Source organism: Dermochelys coriacea, chromosome 4, assembly GCF_009764565.3.
Source record: "Dermochelys coriacea isolate rDerCor1 chromosome 4, rDerCor1.pri.v4, whole genome shotgun sequence".
Classification (NCBI taxonomy): Eukaryota; Metazoa; Chordata; order Testudines; family Dermochelyidae; genus Dermochelys; species Dermochelys coriacea.
In genome coordinates, this window is record NC_050071.1 from 10536436 (window position 1) to 10556722 (window position 20287).

The window sequence follows — 20287 nt, forward strand, 5'->3', positions numbered from 1 at the left end:
TAATTTTTTGGCATAGAATGCCCTTGGGAGTAAAAATGTGTATATCCCTATTATATATGGATAATGTCAGTCACCAAAAGTACAGTGACTTGTTCTGTTGGTGGTTGAACCCAGTGTTCCTAACTTCTCATCCGCTGCTCTAAGCATCTCTGTTGACTCATTATGACTGTGATTAATGATGTGCTTATGCTGCTACCAATACATGACTCGTTACTGACGGCAGTATAGAAGCTGAGTGTGATTTGAAGCTACTACACTTTAGGCTGAATTTGAATCCGTGGCACAAAAGTCAATACACCCTGTGTTGACATTAGTAGAGGTTTAGACACATGTTTAACTTAGCTGTAAAAATATATGTTATGATTATTTCCCAGTGCATTGTGGCTACCGTGGCCTTTGGAATGGGTATCAATAAAGCAGACATCCGGAGAGTTATTCATTACGGTGCCCCAAAGGAAATGGAATCCTACTACCAAGAAATTGGAAGGGCTGGCCGTGATGGGCTTCCCGCTTCTTGTTATGTATTTTGGACTGCAGCTGATATGACTTTTAACAGGTATACTATTGGGAACAGCCTGGGGTCATAGGAAACTTTTTCATTCTGTAGCCAAAATTTACTATCATAAATGAGCAGAAGGGGGCAGGTTTAAAATGTTTGCCAGTAGTGAAGATACTCTGTTGTTTTGCTATATGGTGTCTTCACTTAATTATATGTGAAAACACTTGTTATGCAATGATATCCTCCAGGAACAGTATGCGTCCCGCAGTCCTCTGCTTTGTCCCACCCAGCTTCCTGAGAGGGTCCATGATGTGAAGGCAGGTAGCGGTCAGGATGCTAAGTACAAGGCCTGTTATTATTTTTGGAAAACATATACTTAAAAGCAACGTGAATTCAGTCTTCCCCTAAAACTGACCTGCTCAGGTTTGGACTTCTAGATAGTCAGTGCACCATCCTTTTAGTCCCTTAGTCTAATTCCCACTGATGATAGTATGTCAGTGTTTCTCTTACAAAGACATCCACAGAAAGGAAGATGACCAAAAGGTCTCTCTCATCTCCATCTCCATTCCCCACCCGCTTCCCTGGATCTTGAAGGTTTAGTGTGTTGTGCTGTAGGGAAAGACTTTTTGTGGAGCACTGTCGAACTACAGATTGAGAACCGCTGCTGTGTCTGAAATAGGTTGAATATGGTAGGTACTGTGAGTATGCTGTCACTATTAGCTCAAAGAGAAACTTGTGGACAAGTGTTTAAGCTTATTTGTTTTTCGTTTTAACGGCAGACATCTTCTAAATGAGATACGTAATGAAGGATTCCGACTATACAAATTAAAGATGGCGGCAAAGATAGAGAAGTACCTTAACTCAAACAGCTGCAGGAGAAAGTGAGTATTATATTTTACTGCGCATTTTCTGTAAGTCCATAGTACGCAATTAGTATTAGCCATTGCAGTTCAGTCACAGCTGAAGATATAGCTACATAACTTAAATACTTTGCAAAAATGCAATTTTATTTTAAAAAGTGATATTTACCATCTTTTGCATAATTAAATACCAGCATTAGGAACTTCTGATTTACTTTTTAAAAACAAACGTCCTTATCTCTGGTGAAATCAAGTGCAAATAATTGGCTCCCAGGTGAATCAATTAAGGGATGATGATTTCAACTCATTGTTTTTTGCAATGAATTTAACATGTAAATTCTTGTTCTTTTATTTAATTCTCAATGTTCCCTTGGGTAGAATCATCTTGTCTCATTTTGAAGACAAACAACTCCGGAAGGCCTCCTCTGGCATCATGGGAACAGAAAAATGCTGTGATAATTGCCGGTCTAGGTAAATGTTCCTCCCTAAAGACTACCGTGTTTAGAACATCTGTCTTCCTATAACATAGAAGACAAATGAAAATAAGTACATCAGTAATTTCTCCTAATAAAATATTCTGTTTTTTTGTGCACTTACATTTGTGAGTATTCTGATCAATAGAAAAAGCCTCCTGAAATTTGCTTTTGTGTTTGAACAGCAGTGTCTGTTGTTGTTGTAGGCTTATCTTGGTACTGGAGTGTGACAGGAGGCAACTCATATGCACCACACCAAATCCCAGATTGTAGTAAAGCCTGTAACAAAAGATCACTGCTGCTATTAAAATGTTTTGAGTTTTTTTTAAGTGAGTTTTTTATTACAATACTCTTGAAGACTGTAAAATAAATGTTATGTTTCACACCTTTTCAAAACTTTGGTATCTGCCACACAGAATTAATTCTGAAGAAAGTTTAAAAGCTGTGTATGCCAGCAAATTTTTTTTATACTGCTTGACTGTCATAGATTACAAGGCCACAAGTGACCATAGTGGTCATCTAGTCCGACCTGCTGTATAACACAGGCCATAGAACTTCTACAAAATGATTCCTAGAACAGGTCTTTTAGGAGACCATTCAAATCTTGATTTAAAATTGTCAGTGATGGAGCCTCTACCACGACCCTTGGTAAGTTGTTTCAATGGTTAATTACACTCGGTGTCAAAAATGTATGCCTTCTTTCCAGTCTGAATTTGTCTAGCTTTAATTTTCAGCCATTGGATCATGTTATATCAAGGGTTCTCAAACGGGGGTTCGTGACCCCTCAGGGAGTCACAAGGTGGTTACTGGGGGGTCCCGAGCTGTCAGCTCCATGGGGCTGGCAGCCCCAACCCCCCATTAAATTAAATTATCCACCTCCTGTTTTTAATTTGTAAGGGGGGGCCACACTCACAGGCTTGCTGAGCAAAAGGGGTCACCAATACAAAAAGTTTGAAAACAACTGTTATACCTTTCTCTGCTAGTTTGAAGAGCCCATTATTAAATATTGGTTCCCCATGTAGACTTATAGACTGTGATCAAGTCATCCCTTAACTTTCTCTTTGTTAAGCTAAATAGATTGAGCTCTTTGAGTCTGTCACTATAAGACAGGTTTTCTAATCCTTTAATCATTCTCCTGGCTCTTCTCTACACCTTCTCTAATTTATCAACATCCTTCTTGAATTGTGAGCACCAGAACTAGACACAGTATTCCATCGGTGGTTGCACCAGTGCCAAATAGTGTGGTAAAATAATCTCTCTGCTCCTACCCAAGATTAACCTGCTTATGCATCTCAGAATTGCATTAGCTCTTTTGGCCACAGTATTGCACTGGGAGCTCATGTTCAGCTGATTATCCACCACAACCCCCAAATCGTTTTCAGAGTCCCTGCTTCCCAGGATAGAGTCCTCCATTCTGCAGATATGGCCGACATTCTTCATTCCTAGATGTATACACTGACATTTAGCCGTATTAAAACTCATATTGTTTCCTTGTGCCCAGGATACAAAGCGCTAAGTCGCTCTGTATCAATGACTTGTCTTGGTTATTGACCACTCCCTCAGCGTTTGTGTCATCTTTATTAGTGATGATTTTATGTTTTCTTCCAAGTCATCAATAAAAATGTTAAATTAGCTTAGGGCCAAGAACTGATCCCTGTTGGACCCTACTGGAAACACAACTGCCCAATGACTATTCCCTGTTTGTTTACATCTTGAGATCTATCAGTTAGCCAATTGTTAATCCATTTAATGTGGCATGTTAATTTTATATCTTTCTAGTTTTTAATCAAAATGTCATGCAGGACCAGGTCAAATGCCTTACGGTAGCCTCAACACTGTTACCTTTATCAACCAAGCTTGTAATCTCATTTAAAAAAAAAAAAAGATATTAAAGTAGTTTGGCAAGACCTATTCTGCGTAAATCCATGTAATTAATGCAAATCAGCATTACCCTCCTTTAACTCTTTATTAATCAAGTCCTTTATCAGTCACTCCATTATCTTTCCTGGGATTGATGTCAGACCAACTTGCCTATAATTACCCAGGTCATCCCATTTACCCTTTTAAAAAAATTGGCACAACATTAGGTTTCTTCCCATCTCTTGGAACTTCCCCAGTGCACTGAGATGTATTGAAAATCAACATTAATGGTCCAGCAAGCTCCACAGCCAGCTCTTTTAAAACTCTTGCATGCAAGTTATCTGGACCTGGTGATTAAAAATGTCTAATTTCCTCCTGAGATGTTAGCGGAATGAAAAGAGTAGTGTCATCACCATATGATTAGACTAATCATCAGTTTTTTCCCCAAATACAGAACAGAAATATTTTTAAACACTTCTATCTTTTCTGCATTATTCATCATTCTACCATTTCCATCTAGCAGAGGAACAATACCATTCTCAGGATTCTTTTTGTTCCAAATATATTTTAAAAATTTCTTCTAATTGTCCTTAACTCTGCTGGTCATACATTTCTCCCTGTGTCCCTTTACTTCCCTTATCAATTTTCTACAGTTCCTAACTTCTGATTTATATTCATTACTATCAACTTCCCCTTTCATCCATTTGCTATAACCAGGTTGGCTTTTAACCATCACAGTCTTCTTTCTTGACTGTGGCTTTTTAGGCATCTAGTAAGGTGTTCTTAACTCTGCTATTTCATGGAATTTAGTCTCCTATTGCGACTTGAACATATGTCCCATTAATGTTGATATTAGTTACATGCATGTGTAAAGGGGAGATAAGATCACTACGTGTTTGAATAACATTAATAAAAGTAGAAATGTCTTTCATTCTTGAACTTGTAGTAAACTATTTGTCTGAATACCCCTGGCAGTGTAAGAATTCTGGTATAAGGCATGTAGATCAGTGATTTTCAAGCTGCAGGTTGCGACCCAGTACTGGGTCACGGAATGTAAGGCACTGGGTCGCGGTGGCTCTGGTCAGCACCCCGACCGGGCCATTAAAAGTCCTGTCAGTGGTGCTGCCTGGCTAAGGCAGGCTAGTTCTTACCTGTTCTGATACCACGTTGCGCCCTGGAAGTGGCCAGCAGCTGCCCTTGCCCTGAGCACTGGCTCCGCATTCCCATTGGCTGGGAACCGGCCAATGTGAGCTGTGGGGGGCAGTGCCTGCGGGCAAGAGCCATGCGGAGCCACTTGCATGCCTCTGCCTAGGAGCCAGACCTGCTGCTGGCTGCTTCCAGGGTACAGCACGGTCCGCGGTGCCAGGACAGGCAGGAAGCCTGCCTTAGCATCCCTGCTGCATGCTGACTGGGAGCCACCCGACTTAAACCTGTATCCCAACCCCGCTCCCCAATTCCCTGCCCCAGCCCTGAGCCCCCCACAGATCCGGAGCCCCTTCCTGCACCCCAAACCCTTCATCTCTGGCCCCACCCCAGAGCTTGCACCCCTGACCCCCTCCCACACACCAACCCTCAACCCAGAGCCCCCTCCCACACCCTAAACCCCCCATTCCCGGCTCCACCCCACAGCCTTCACTCCCACATTCCAAACTCCTCATCCCCAGCTCCGTTGGGTTGCGGGCATCAACAGTTTTCTTCAACTGGGTCGCCAGAAAAAGAAGTTTGAAAACCACTGGACTAGATGTACTCTGCTGCTCTCAAAAGAAAGTAATCAGTTCAGCTATTCTTCTTGTCTGTTCACAAATTATGGGATAATCCCTTAGCTGCACTGTAGTTGTGATTAGAGCAGAATTTTATTTTAGAGATGATTTTTCATTGTGCCCTAAATCTACATGCAAAGTCACATTGGCTTTAAAATTTCAATGCCAGTAAAAGGTCGTGGCTTAAGTTTGTGTTAATTTTGGGGTTGTTTGAGAGAGATAGCCCTCCCCACTCCCACCACATGACCTGCTTTTAATTTTTTCTGGTGTTTTCTTTCCCCATGTACCTGAAGAGAACTGTGGCTACAACCCACGTAAAACTTGTATCTCAGGACTTCCCTAACCCAATGGTAGCTAAATGCAAAAAGCAGTGTAAAAACAACTTGAAAGCTGTTGGGTAACATTAGAATACTTAAGACGTTCAAAGGATTAAGAGTTGTTCACACAGTGCTAACTCTGCTACAGGTCTTCAGGCACAAGTTAGTGTTGCCAACACAGTTTTATCTCATGGAATTTTGACACTTGTATCTTGAACACTAGATTTTTGCATTTAAAGGTATATTTAATTGTATATTTAAATGTAAAAGCTGTAATTCAAATATATGCTTTATATATTTAACTATATTTTAATAAATAACACCCCTTATTTCTGATTGTTTAGCACTTGGCAGTTAATCTTTGTTTTCTTGTGCATGTTAGAACTCTCTGCTGCACTATTAACAGTGACACAGAAGAGAGTTGGCAGGACTTTGGTCAGCAAGCGTACCAGCTAATGTCTGCAGTGAGGGCCTTAGACGAGAAGTTTGGAACTGGAGTTCCGGCTTTGTTTCTCCGAGGATCTGTAAGTTTGGTTAAAATTCGTTGTGTATTTTTGGTGTGGAGGGATAGCGTTCCTGTGATAACCCCCGCTTCCTGCTCCCAAAAACAATACACACATTTCACTTTATAGTACCTCTTTCCCCAACCCCCGCAAAGGCCACTCTTACAGTGTAATGCACCTGCCTCTAGAGAAAGGCTGAACAGACTAATTCAGTAGCACTGGTGTGTTAGCCCTGGAGCTGCTCTTTATTATTATAATGGATTATTTGTATTGCAGTAGTGCCTATAGACCACGGCCCTTACTGTGTACAATGAATAAGTTGATGGTCTCTGCCCCAAAGAGTTCACAATTTTAGGCTCCTTTTTCTAAAGGTTAAACTTTCAACATTCCCAGCCCTTTCTGGCCTAAGAGTTTGGATCCAAACTAAGGTCCTGTACTTAGCAGTGTATTGAGCTGCCTCTAAACCTCTTGACTCTCTTTTTCTGGGTTGTTTGTAGTCAACTTTTGAACAAGTGGTAGTAACCTCTAATACAAGAGGGGTTATCAAAACTTTTCCACTACCTGTGAACATTTTACCTGCAATTTAATTGCTTGTATAGTTTATAGCAACTGAAATACTTTTCTAATGGGAGGAGGTATTCTTCTCTCCATGCAGGTGTGTAACTTTCATTAACCCTAAAAGGGGCTGTTTGTTTACAGTGAAGGGAGAATACATCTTTTTGTTCTCTAAATTTCTAAGTAGCTAGCCTGTTGACTGGTGATTGAGTAGAGTAGAAGATTATGCTTGTGTTAATGGGCACTTTTGTCTTGCTGACTTAATATAGTGGGTGGGGTTGAAGCAAGGCACATTGAATGATTTATACAGATCTTTACATGTTTTTTAAACATCATGGGGAAAATAATCACTGACGAATGAAATATGAACACAGTCACAAACAAACATTTTGAAAAAGAGTGTGTTTTTAGCTTGGACAAAAATTACTTGTTAATAGTAGGGAAATACTTGATTAAACTTTTCCTTTTATTAGGAATAACTCATGTTAAAAACTTGGCATTGATATATTTAATAAAATATCTGGATCACAGTTTATATGCCTCTTTCTTTTTATAAGTCAGAAGGCTTTGTAATGTGAAAGTTGCAGATTACCCCAAACAGCAATGCAAATGGTAATAAAAATTATCTCCAGCTGTAAACTTCAGTTTAACTGCTGTCTATAATGTTTCTACTTTTTTGTAAAAGGTGTTCTTAAGTTGTATAATAAGACTAAATAGCCTAGAAAATCCTAGGAAATAACCCATCCTTATCATCATAAGATGACACAAACCTTTTAAAGTATTTAGATAAGTTCATCAAGAATTGTGTTGTCTTGGATTTTATTTAACTTAGCAGTGTCTTTTCATAACAAATAGGTACAGGTGGGCTCCTAGACAGACTTCAGGTGGGTCACAAGAGAGATCAGATTTCACCTATTATTTGAAAACTGAGTCCGCATACGGTACTGAAGAAGTCCTCCTGGGAGTCTTCAATTTAAGAAGTTGTCTTGACTGAAATTTTATACCACCGCTGCTAGAAAAATATGCAACTTTAGAACATGACCACATTAATAAACTGAAATAATGTGAGATGCTCTAGGCTCCAAAATCTTTGTGGCCACTCATGTGAATACCTTTTAGTCATAATTCTAATATTTAATAATATCTAAGATGTTAATCATTGTTTCAGCTAATTACAGTTGAAATACTGTTAGTCCTATTTATATGGCAGTATCTAGTAAAACTCTAGATGAAAAATTCATTGTATTACACATTTTTGTGTATTTTAAATGTAAGTATTGTTTTCAGTGAGCACTTCTTGAAAGTAAGAATTGCACATTACATAGCCTTACAATATATATTTTAGAGAATAATTTATATGGTATAGTACCTGTAAATAAAAGTCCATTCTTTTTAAACTTCAAAAATCCATAAATGAAAAAGTTTAAATGAAGGTGTTACAGAAACAAAATCAGGAACATAAATGTCCATGCTTCATTCCAATTTTGCAAACAAATTTTGAATCTGCAGATCAACAGCCAGATTTCCAGTATATTTTATACATATGAATTGGGTTCACATCTTATCAAATATAAGAGATAAAGAACTACCAAGAATCAGCAAGAAAAAAGAATTGAATGAAGGTGTCTCAATGTGACAATATGAAAGACTGGCAAAAAGAAGTATAAGACACATGTTTCAGTGATCTCAGCAGTGTCACATAAATGTGGTGCTCTGTGCAGTTACCCAATTCACAACTTATTAAGTGTCCCTTTTCCCCAGAAATTGTTCAGGGTCCTTTTCGGTCCTAAGGTTCTCTAATTCTATGACTTCTGCTGTCTTGTGTATGAGTTCCACTGGAACTCCGCTCCTCAGTCGGCACATTTGCCTTTAAGCAAGGCCACTTTCATTTGTTTAGTGGCTAATCTCAGATTAGGACAGGTGAGTTCTCAATTTTTGACAGATTGCTTAATGGAGAAAGATGCTCCTGGAATACAGTCTCTCTCCTGGGGACCAGATAGGGAAATCAGGAATGTGTCTCATGTTGTTTGATAGTCCTGTGACTTTATGTATGTACGGATTTACAGAATTTTTTTTGTTTGCTTGACTTTTATAAAAATGCTCCCGGTTTTCCTTCTGGGCACATATACAACCATTTAGAAACTGAAACAACCAATAGACCAAAGGTCAACCCTTGGAAGAACTACTCTGTCCCCAGAAGAACAGAAACTAAGCCAGTTCAGGTGCCCTCTCTGAAGCAAAACCCTGTGTGAGTAGTACAAGGTTTAGCTATGTCTTGTAAATCAACCAAGTCAGGAAAACAGTTTCCACATCAAGTCCTCCATTGAGAATGTTCTGCTTCCAGTCTCTCAACATTCAAATCTGGGGACAGCACAAATGTCTGAACTGTCTGAAGATGATGCATTGGGGGAGAGAGTCTGTGAGGCATTTGAAACACATACCCTAAAGGGCTTTTATAGATGAAAGTCAGCGCCTTGCATTGTACCCAGAAGCAAATAGGTAGGTGGACAGTACAGTTTGCAGAGCTCAGATGAGATCTGCTGCATATGGCAGGGATCACTAAATAAATAGGTATGTGCATGTAGTCTGCCATGGCTGAAGGTAGTCAAGATGCAAGTAGGCTTGTTGAAGTAGTTCAGTTTGGATATCAAAGGCATGAATGACCGTAGTGCAGACATATCACGGAGGAGGTGCCTTTCTCCTTTTCTGTCTCTAGTGCAGGAACATGTCACCCACAGAGTTGTTAGTCTGTGATACTCTTTGTCAATTTTGTCCTCCACACAACTAGCCCTTGACTCAGTCCCCTGGAGAGTGGAATGACACTATTCCCTAGAGACTTGGTGCATCATGACCTTACCATCACAGACCACTAAGTCTGCTCTTAGCCTGCACTCATCCCAGATACAGATTATAGCAGGAAGGAATAGGAGCTAACAAGGAGTAGGAGACTCTAGCCTGTACCAGGAAATGTTACCTCCTTTCTCGATCACTGTGGACAACACCAGCACCTGTAACCTGGGTGCTATCTTCAATTCAGACCACTCTAGATCTTCACATCTGGGGTATGCCTAAATCTTGCCTATTCTTTCTGCATAACATGTTTAAGATATGGCCTTTCCTGACCATCCACACAGCTAAACTCTCAGCCAAGCTCCCATCATCTCACATCTTGATTACTGCAGCATCTTTCTCTCTGGCCTTGACAAATGCCATCTTGATACATTGAGAATGCTGCTGCATGGATCATTTTCCTAGCCCATCCCTTTGACCAAGTCACTTCTCTCTTTGAATTCCTCCATAGGCTCTCCCTTCTCTATTGCATTGAACATAAGCTGCTTGTCTTCACTTTCACGGCCCTTCGCACCTTATTGCCCCAGACGCATTATTTCATGTTCACTTTCAAGATGTTGACAACATCTTCCAGTTGGGCCATGATGTCACTTCCATCGTCCACTGGTTAAGTTTTCAAACAAGCGTCTTCATGCTTCCGCCCATGCTGCCCATCATGCTTGGGAAGAGCTACCTCATTATCCACCTTCAAACCCTTCTTAAACCTCTCCTCTGCTGCACTGCCTACAAACCCCGCCCCACCCCACCCTCAGTTTATCTGTTGGCTTGTTGAGGCCACAGCCAATGGTTCTAGTGCCTCCAGAGGGTGCATGTAGTATCTCCCCTGCACAGTTCTGCATCCAGAAGGGTGCTGGGAGAAGGGTGGCCCCTGCTGGGCACCATTTTACTCTGTCCCCCATAGTGCAGCAGTCCCTGTTTTGGCTGCTTCTGCCCCTACCAGCTGGAGTCTCTGATTGGCTCTTCTCTGCAGTCCACCCAAGAGGAGGAGGGAAGAGGGACGCAACCTGGGTCCTTGTGCCTTCAGAATTGGGGTCTTCTCTGTACTTGGTTCAGGAGATGCTAGTGGGAGTGGTGGCCCTGGATCCTAGCAGACAAGTAAATTGTGGCCACAGTCCTTAGGCAGTCTCGGCAGAAGGCCCCAAACTGGAATGAATAGGCACAGAGGAAAGTACCTTGTCACCACTCCAAGTGACAGCAGTGAGGTACATGGGCATGGCCCTTGCTCTAACAGAGGACAAAGGGAAGGATTCAGATTCAACTGTTTCAAATTCAGCCATTTTTAATGGGTATTAAATGACTTTGCCAAACATATTCTCATGTTTTGGAGGGGTTCTCCCATATTTCTGGCATTTTCAGTCTTCAACGTTCAGTTCCTCATTTTAGTAATGATGGCTTATATTCATATTGGACTGCATGACTATTTCTGTGCTTCACCAGTTATGGTGGAGTAGTTTTTCTAGGAATTATGGAGTCTGACCAAAATGTTTGAATGATTTCAGAATTCCCGGCGTCTCCCAGACAAGTACCGAACTCATGCTCTCTTTGGTAGTGGAAAGGACTGGCCAGAGAATTGGTGGAAGGCTTTGGGCCGACAGCTCATCACTGAAGGGTTCCTTAAAGAAGTTTGTGGTCGAAGCAAATTTGCAACTCTGTGTGAGCTTACTAAAAAGGTAATCTTGTTGTAAAACCTTCCTGTGAGAGGTTTCTTTTGGCAATGTAAAGCTGAGTGACTTGGTCTGTATCCCACAGGGTAGAGACTGGCTCTGTAAAGCTAGGAGTGAATTGTGTCGGACTCTTCTGCTACAGCCCAATGAAGAACTGTATCTTAGGAAACCTCACACCCAAAGGTAACCAGAGCCATATATGTTATGCATGTGTCACTTTTATGTTGGGGGAACAAATATGTGACTCCCGCTACTGAAGACTTTCTGTGCCAAGGAGGAGGTTTCTGCACTAAGGGGTTTTTTGTTTGTTTGTTTTTTTGCAGGGGTGGGGGATGTCTCTTGGGCACAGTCTTGCTTGCATAAGAGGAACTACACTCCTCAGAATCAATAGTTCCCTCCTCCTTGGGGACCACCCCAGTTTCCATATTATCTCTCATGCTGGACTTACTGGGGCTATGGGGGATCCATATATATGACATCCCAAATCTCTATGATCCCACTGGGAGTCTAGACAGCCCTCTCCATGCAGAGAATAGCCTGAACCTCCTCGAGAACTAAAGGAGAAAGAGGAGGAACTGTATCATGTGGAACCACCAGCTCCAAAAGAGTTGTCATCTTCATTGTCAGACAAGGAGTTTTGTTGGCTTCACCATCACCCCCTGATGGTTACAAGCAATTTCAAAATCTTCTGAGGAAGGTCACGCACATGCTCCAGATTCTTCCGGAGGAAGTGCAGGACACCGCTCATAAACGACTGGATGCTCTTGAGAGAGCTGGTCCCCAGTAAGGTGGCACTTCCCATTAATGACGCCATCTAAGGGTTAGTTTACAGTAGAAGCGCTATGAGTAGGGCTGCACTGTTATAGCGTGTCTGGTGATGGGGAGAGCTGTCTCATTGGCCTAATAAAACCACCTCTTTGAGAGGCGGTAGCTGTGTTGGAAGAAGCTCTCCCGCCAACCTAGCGCTGTCCAGATTGGGACTTAGGTTGGTGTAATTTACGTCACTCAGGAGTGGCTTATTCACTCCCCTGAATGACGTAAATTATACTGACATAACCTGTAATGTAGACAAGCCCTTACAACCAGCCAAGACAGTCTGGCCACTTGTGCTCCTGCTCGAGAAACAACAGAAAAGTAGTACTAAGGAGGTGCCCTTAGCCTCATGTTCCTTAGTCCACCTATCAGTGAAGATTGCCTTTCTGGTTGCCATCACCTCAGCTAGAAGAGTAGGTGAAGTGGGGGCCCTTATAGCTGATCCACCTCACACGATCTTCCATAGGTGTTTCCCTGAGATTATACCCAAAATTCACCCTCAGAGTAGTCTTGGAATTCCATCTAAATCAGACCATTCTCTTACCGGTCTTCTTCCCAAAGCTGCATGCCACCAGTGAGGATAGGAAACTTCACTCTGTGGACACTCGTTGAGCCTTGGGATTCTACCTGCAAAGGACTAAATCTTTTAGATTTTCCCAAGACTGTATCCTTCACAGAGCATGTGAGGGTGAAACAATCTCTTCTCAGAGACTTTTGGGCTGCATCCTACTGTGTTATGAGTTAATGGCTACCTCTCCCCCACAAGGTGTGAGGGCCCACTCAACCAGGACCCAGGCTGCATCGGTAGCTTCAGTTAAAGATGTTCCTCTCCTGGAAATCTGTAAAGCTGGAAGTTGGGGTTCCGCTCATTACCCCCTGGTGCAAGCTTCAACAGCTGATGCCTCCTTTGGCAGAGTAGTCCTCCAGTGGATGATACAGCAGGGTTTCTTGCATTCTTCTCAGTGACAGGTTTCAGAGAGGCAGCTGTGTTAGTCTGTATTCGCAAAAAGAAAAGGAGTACTTGTGGCACCTTAGAGACTAACAAATTTATTAGAGCATAAGCTTTCGTGAGCTACAGCTCACTTCATCGGATGCATTTGGTGGAAAAAACAGAGGGGAGATTGATATACACACACAGAGAACATGAAACAATGGGTTTATCATACACACTGTAAGGAGAGTGATGACTTAAGATAAGCCATCACCAGCAGCAGGGGCTATCCTTCAACAAAAAAGCTTCAAAAACAGACTCCAATGAGAGACTGCTGAATTGGAATTAATTTGCAAACTGGATACAATTAACTTAGGCTTGAATACAGACTGGTAATGGATGAGTCATTACACAAAGTAAAACTATTTCCCCATGTTATTTCTCCCCCCCACTGTTCCTCAGATATTCTTGTTAACTGCTGGAAATAGCCTACCTTGCTTGTCACCATGAAAGGTTTTCCTCCTTTCCCCCCCCTGCTGCTGGTGATGGCTTATCTTAAGTCATCACTCTCCTTACAGTGTGTATGATAAACCCATTGTTTCATGTTCTCTGTGTGTGTATATCAATCTCCCCTCTGTTTTTTCCACCAAATGCATCCGATGAAGTGAGCTGTAGCTCACGAAAGCTTATGCTCTAATAAATTTGTTAGTCTCTAAGGTGCCACAAGTACTCCTTTTCTTCTCAGTGACTACTGCTCGTGAGTCACCCAGAGTGGAATACGCATAGGGACCATCACTTGACGAAAGAGAGGTAACTTACCTCATATAGTAACTGGGGTTTTTCAAGATGTGTGGTCCCTATCGGTTCCACTACCCACCCTCCTTCCCCTTTGCTGCGGAGCCTTCTGCTAGGGCTATTTGCGGTAGAAAGGTAACTGGAGAGGTGTTCAGCCCATGCCACTGCCTATGCCCTTGGTTTGGAGCAAGAGGAGGAGAAGGGCCCAGGTGCAGACTAATGGATGCAGCTAGCAAAAAATCTTTGGTGGGCCACAGATTGCAAAGAACTCCAGTAACATTTCTTTGCTCTCTGTATTCTGAAACCATCTTCTCCCAAGGTGTATTTTGAAATGTCAGCCTTCTTGTAAGAGTGATTATTTTTCTGTATGTTTTGAATACAATTGAATTCATTTTCTTACAGCAATAGACAGATAACTTTGGTTGCAGGACCACATTCACCAGATATGAGGTCAATAAAGCTGACACCAGAGAAACAGGTCTGTATTTCAGAAAAATATTACTTATCATACACTTCATTATTCTTTTTAGTGATGGGCAAGTGAGCTAACAGATCATTATATTTAGCTATAAAGTCTTCTCCACATATTTGAAAGCTTAAGATGCATAGTAAAGCAGCACACAATATAGGATTTACAGATCATTTGTATGATAGTTGTGAGTTGTGTGGTGAACAAAATAATTGGTACACTGAAATACACTGAACACATTAATGTGTGAAAGTGAAGTGTAGTATTAACAACCAAATATGCACTACCTGCTTCACAAAATACATGGAAAATCACAATCCCTTCCTCGGGATTTTGTAATCTAAATGTTTACAGATGACATGGAATGAGAAACAGCAGTAACACTCTGCATAAAGTTATTTATCTGGGATTAAATTAAATGTAAACTAAATATAAAGACCGCCACTACAGTTTCTAAGGGGTTTCAGAAAATGGGGTGAAACTCCAATGCCTACATTAGTGCAAGGGGCTGAGAGGGAACCCTAATTTTACATTTCTTAGATTTTCTCAGTTTTTCTCAACATGAACATATTTTACCATAGTGGCTTTTTTATATAAAGTGTTTATTCATTTATTCTGCAAGTTGTTGTTTTGTAACAATTTCCTCTTGTACTGTGACTAAGGTTAGAAACTTTAAATCTGTTTTCTAATGAGAATCAATATACTGTAACACACATCTGCTTTTTACTCATGTATGGTGTATATTTGTAATAATGTACTAGAGGGATGCCAGGTACAAAAAGGAAATAATTTTTCCGTTATGCAACAGACTGTAGTGTGTTTTGAAAAAAATCAATCCCTTTCTTTAATGAATATCTTTGAAACAAATTGGTATAAAAATGTAAATGAATATTTTACTGTTAATATTTGTATTGGGGAAAAGTGTGGATATCCTCTTTGATTTTCTGACTTGGTGTTTTTTTTATTTTTAAAACAGACATATTTGCAGGAAATGTTTTCTTATCAAGGAGCAAGTAAAATTTCTACAAGGGGCAGTGTCTCAAATGAAAGGTACAATGGACTAAATTATTTCTGCTCATCTCTCTTTCTCTACTTATTCGTTCTTTCCTGTGTTGTGGGAGGTGGTATCTGTAGAATAACTGTCAGAGAAGAAAGTAAGTCTGTTTGTGGTGTAAACTGAACTTTTTTCTTTTTAATGTCTCAAATCATTAGTATGAAAATAAGTGCTGTATGGGTGTCAGACTTCATATAACCTTTAAGAAACACGGTATAATCTGTCAGTCTGAAAGACTGCAAAAATGGTATTAAGAGAGCAAATAATTTTGATAGGAAAATTAGGTAAACATTTTTAATTTTGCCTCACCTGACATGCTACAATGTCACAAAATATAAGTTAGGTTATGCTCTAAAGTAGGTAGGGTTGCGGTGTGTTAAATGGCTCTTTAAAACATCCCACATTATTTTTAAAAAGTGACTATAAAATACTGCTATTGCTGATTACCTGAACTGAACCAGTAACAGAACATTTATATCATACAATTAAGTAGGCCATAACTGTTCAAAAATTTTAACAGGCCTTGTTTTCTGCACACTACAAGTCCATGAGCCTTTTTAAATGCAGTTAATTAAATCTGTTTTGGGTTTAATTTTAGGGGTGTGTTTAAACTCTAAAATTAAGACACATTTTCATTTGTTGACATTTTAAATCCAAATGCAAGGGAAATAAACATAACAAACATTAATTAAAAACTAAGCTATAAAATAACTTTTATTTATTCCAGGTTGCTTTGCTGGTCACTTGGTTTTTGCTTAGTTGCTATTTTTTGATAACTTGATACATTTTTTGGATGTGATACATTTTTTGGATGGGTCAGGATAATATAAAATGTAAGAATCATTTATTTCTGTGCACCTTACAATGGTGTAGCTGTAGTGGCACAGCCATGCTATTGTAAGGTGCGCAGTGTAGACATAGCCTAAATGGAGAAATTTAGCAGCATAGCTATACTGGTATAATTGTATTGCTGTAGTTATACCAGGATAACTCCTAGTGTGGACTCTGGTGTGTCTATGCAGATGTGTTTTAATGCAAATGGCATTTAGACTGGCTGAGACCACATGTCTGGCTGGCTTATATATACTAGGACTCCCAAACCTACTAATCTCAGCAGAGCAGGTGCACTGTGCAAAGTGAATTGATAAATTGATCTAATAGAAATATGAATATCACAGTTTATTTTTTTATTTTTTATTTTGAAATTTAATAGTGACCTGGTGCAGTCACCAATCAAACTGAAGTCCCCAGAACCTGCTGTTTCATCCAGAGAGAAGGAACTGCACGTAAGTGTATTAAACAGAAAGGGCATCTGCTTGTGTAAGAAATGCATTAAAATTGTGCTTGTGTTCATCTAATACAGTCCTAGAGACCATCCTTGTCCCTCCAAAGAGTCAACCAGAGAAACTGTGTTAAACTGGATTTTTCAGCTGTTACCTTAAACTTTAGGAAGGTGCCTTGAACTGGAGTCCTTGATGAGAATTTAAAAATGTTGAGATTATGGTGTGGGTGTGGTTTAGATTCTGACTGCTCATGTGTTTTATTTTTGGGCTGTAGTTTGCTTTCTCATGTAGAAGTTTTCTTCCCATACTTCAATCACTTCTGAGTCCTTGAGTTAAAGTGTTCTTTAAAGCAGTGTCTTACATGTATTCATACTTCGGCTTTGTTCTTTACAGACTGTTCTATACAGCAAGCTGCTGGCAGCCAGACAGAAGCTAGCCAGTGAGAAGGATATTCCTCCGGCTGTGTTGGCAACAAATAAAATACTGGTGGACATGGCCAAAATAAGGTAAAGTCTTCAGTTTGAAAACCACACATAAGTCCAAAGGTATTCTGGAGTCTTACTCTCACTCCTGCAAGCCAAGTTAGTAACTGAATTATGTTGATGCATTACTTTCCATGTGCCATAGATTTTAGGTGTTGTACATAAACATATTGAGGAATTCTTTTTTTCCACATGCTTCCAGTTCAGTAACTTTCTGCATCAGCAGAATTATTAATCTGACTGCATTTTAAAGAAAAACTCTAATGGAGTCTCATTTTGGTACACTGTTACTATCAAGAGGTGCAGGAAGAACTCCTCAAACTGAGCGCTTCTGCTGTTTGTGTCTGAATTTTGTGATCACATAAGTTCTGAAAAAGTATGTGTAAAGTTTATTAACATTTTTAGTAGCCCCAAAGATATTGTAGCTACCTCCATTCCACATGTCTATGGAGCTATGTGAACTCAGATGGTATGCAGCTAGAACAACATTGCAGTTATTGCTTATGTTGGCTTAGCTCTACAGGTGAGATTTGACTGCATGTATCAATTACTCTGTTACAATACTTGTTTCTGAAAGTATCTCGTCATGTCAACCTTCACCACCGCCAGTGATGTCTGCCTTCATAGTCCATTTAACAGCCTCTCCCACAAGCAAATTCATGCTTTCATCCAAGCCACCACTTATGCATGAAGCCTCTCCCTGAACTAAGCAGTAGAGCAGCGACCGTGTCCTCCTTCAAGACCCATTTCTATCATGCTGCATATGGTAAATTGCCAAGTGGTAAAGGCTAGGCTGTTGGCATCAGACGTGCCCCTTCTTGTAGCTTTGGGGAAAAAACAAACTAAAATCTACAAATTTTGCTCGTATCCAGCCTTTGTCACCATGCCTTCCTGGCTGGTTGGAGAGGGGATGGGGTGCAGAGGAAGCAGCAGTGTACCCTGCTCAACCCTTCCTTCCTTGCTCCCTCTGCTTGTCCATTTTATTAGCTTATTGCATTTGTCTTCATTTGGATTGTACAATCTTCAGGGCAGGTACTGTCTCTTACCCCGTCAGTTGACCAGGACTATGTGCACTTCTGTACTACAAATGAATAATCAGAGTATTCCAGTAAAATTCTGCAGAAAGAAGGAGAGAAGAAATGAACTTCCTCACATGATTCCCCACTATAAAAGCAAGTATTTTAAGACAACCCATCATATAAGGAATGGTTCTGCAGTGTGTTGCCTAACGCAGAGACATAGGTGCCCCGCTGTGTAACTAAATAGGACTGACAGCATGAGGTGGAGAAGTTCTTTCACAGGGTCGAGATCCAAGTTGATGGCTCCAGCTGCTGGGAGCATGCAGACACAAAATGGCTCAGCTGGGTATGTTCGCAGGCAAAAACGTCAAAACACTTCTGCTCAATTCCTGTGGGATAGACAGACAAGTTCTCCCACAAGGCACTATGATCCAAGCCATAGAGTGGCCACAGCTGGTGAGGGCATGAGGAACCCAGGATATGATGGTATTCACCTACAGAAGCTGAAGTTGTGACTGGGTCTGCATAGTGCAGTATGGATGTGCCAGCACAGGCATGAGGCTTGGGTTCCCTGCAGTGTGGACGCTCAAGTGCAGGCTTGGAAACACCGAGTCTGCAGGTACAGGTCACGCAGACAGGTTTATTATGCTGTGTAAATAAACCCATAGAGTTTAAAGTCAGAAGGGACTTCCAGATCATCTAGTCAGATCTCCTGTATATCATAAGCCACCAGTTCCACCTAGCACCCTCACACCAAACCCAACAATCAAAATTACACTAAAGATTTACAGTCCATAGGAGATGAGGCTGTACTGTGTCACCGGGAAAGCACAGGAGGGAGCGAGGTGCATGAGTGCCTGAGGTCCCTGCAGTGGCAGGGAAATGATAGATGAGATTTACCCAGATAATCTGGGCAAGTGACCCCCATGCCCACACGCTGAAGAGGAAGGTGAAAACTCCTCAAGGTCCCTGCCAGTCTGACCTGGGGAAAAGTCTTCCCTGACTCCACACATGGTGTTCAGTTGGACCCTGAGTATGTGAGCAAGAACCAGCCAGCCGAGCCCCTGGGAGACTGAATGCTCCATGCCACTTAAGAGCCCTGGTCCTCCCTGTCCAGTGTCCTGTCTCCAGCCGTGGCCATCTCTGATGCTTCAGAGGAAGCAGATAAAAACAAAAAACCCAGAATAGATTGTGGAGGGAATCTCTTTTTGACCCCTGCAAGTGGTTGAAGCCCAGTTTATAGCCAGTTTGCCATGACAACAACAACAAAAAAATTAGTTGTTAGATGCAAAATAATGTATGTGCCAGAAAATATTAAGGACTAGCAAAAAGCCACACACTTCCTCCACAGACCTTTTTATAAGGACTTTGAAAAATAACATGACGAAAACGCAGCCAGTGCTGTGATGGCAGAGTAATCACCTTTGAGTGTAATCTGTGGTTAAAGTGGGGATTGTTGTTCCTATTCTGTTCTATACTTCATGTTCCAAAACATAAATCAGCAAAGCCCAGTAACTCTCCAGTGTGGTGTTGTTCTACCCGAAATAGGCCTACGACTGTTGAAAATGTGAAGAGAATTGATGGTGTATCTGAAGCAAAATCTGCCATGTTGGTTCCTCTCCTGGATGATATCAAGGAGTTTTGCCATGCAAATAATCTAGAGGTAAGATTTTTTTTCCCTCAGCAGGGCCTTCTGCTTCCCTGCTGGAGCCCTCGTGATCTGCCTCACCTTGTGATTTACAAGTCCCATTTTTTCAGGCTTTCTGGCATGGTCCCTGTCCTTCCTCCAGTTACAGGACAGGACTCTTGTTGTAGCCTGTGAACAATCCTCCTGAATTACCTCATGTTGCTGATACTGAGCAAAGCCCTCCTCTCGCTCCTCGGGGCTGACTGTGCTTCCTCTGCAGCAATGAACTGCTGGGCCTTGGGAGTGGCATCCAGCTTGTCTGGCTGGCAGTGTGGCAGATGACGAAAGTGGGCTTCTAAACAGGTTTCTGAAGAAGTTTTCAAAATACAGTATCAGCTCCTCTCCTTGCATTTCTTCTTGCCCTTGTTTTTCCCTTCGTGTTCTCCTCTTTCCCATGTTCTTTCTCCCACCTC

At 41.2% G+C, this 20287-nt stretch overlaps 1 protein-coding gene across 7 annotated transcripts in view; it reads left to right on the forward strand.

Moving 5' to 3' along the window:
- Positions 1-20287, forward strand: part of WRN (WRN RecQ like helicase) — a 116157-nt gene that overhangs the window by 70381 nt on the left and 25489 nt on the right. For 6 of the 7 annotated variants that reach the window (XM_038399879.2, XM_043513045.1, XM_038399882.2 and 3 more), the window contains 11 exons: positions 375-556; positions 1279-1380; positions 1738-1830; positions 6152-6293; positions 11177-11347; positions 11427-11524; positions 14283-14358; positions 15326-15399; positions 16617-16689; positions 17080-17192; positions 19736-19850. In XM_038399879.2, the coding sequence (XP_038255807.1) occupies positions 375-556; positions 1279-1380; positions 1738-1830; positions 6152-6293; positions 11177-11347; positions 11427-11524; positions 14283-14358; positions 15326-15399; positions 16617-16689; positions 17080-17192; positions 19736-19850 (1239 nt within the window). Of the gene's footprint in view, positions 1-374; positions 557-1278; positions 1381-1737; positions 1831-6151; positions 6294-11176; positions 11348-11426; positions 11525-14282; positions 14359-15325; positions 15400-16616; positions 16690-17079; positions 17193-19735; positions 19851-19983; positions 20156-20287 lie in introns of those variants that run through there. The other variant, XM_043513048.1, reaches the window with a different exon arrangement.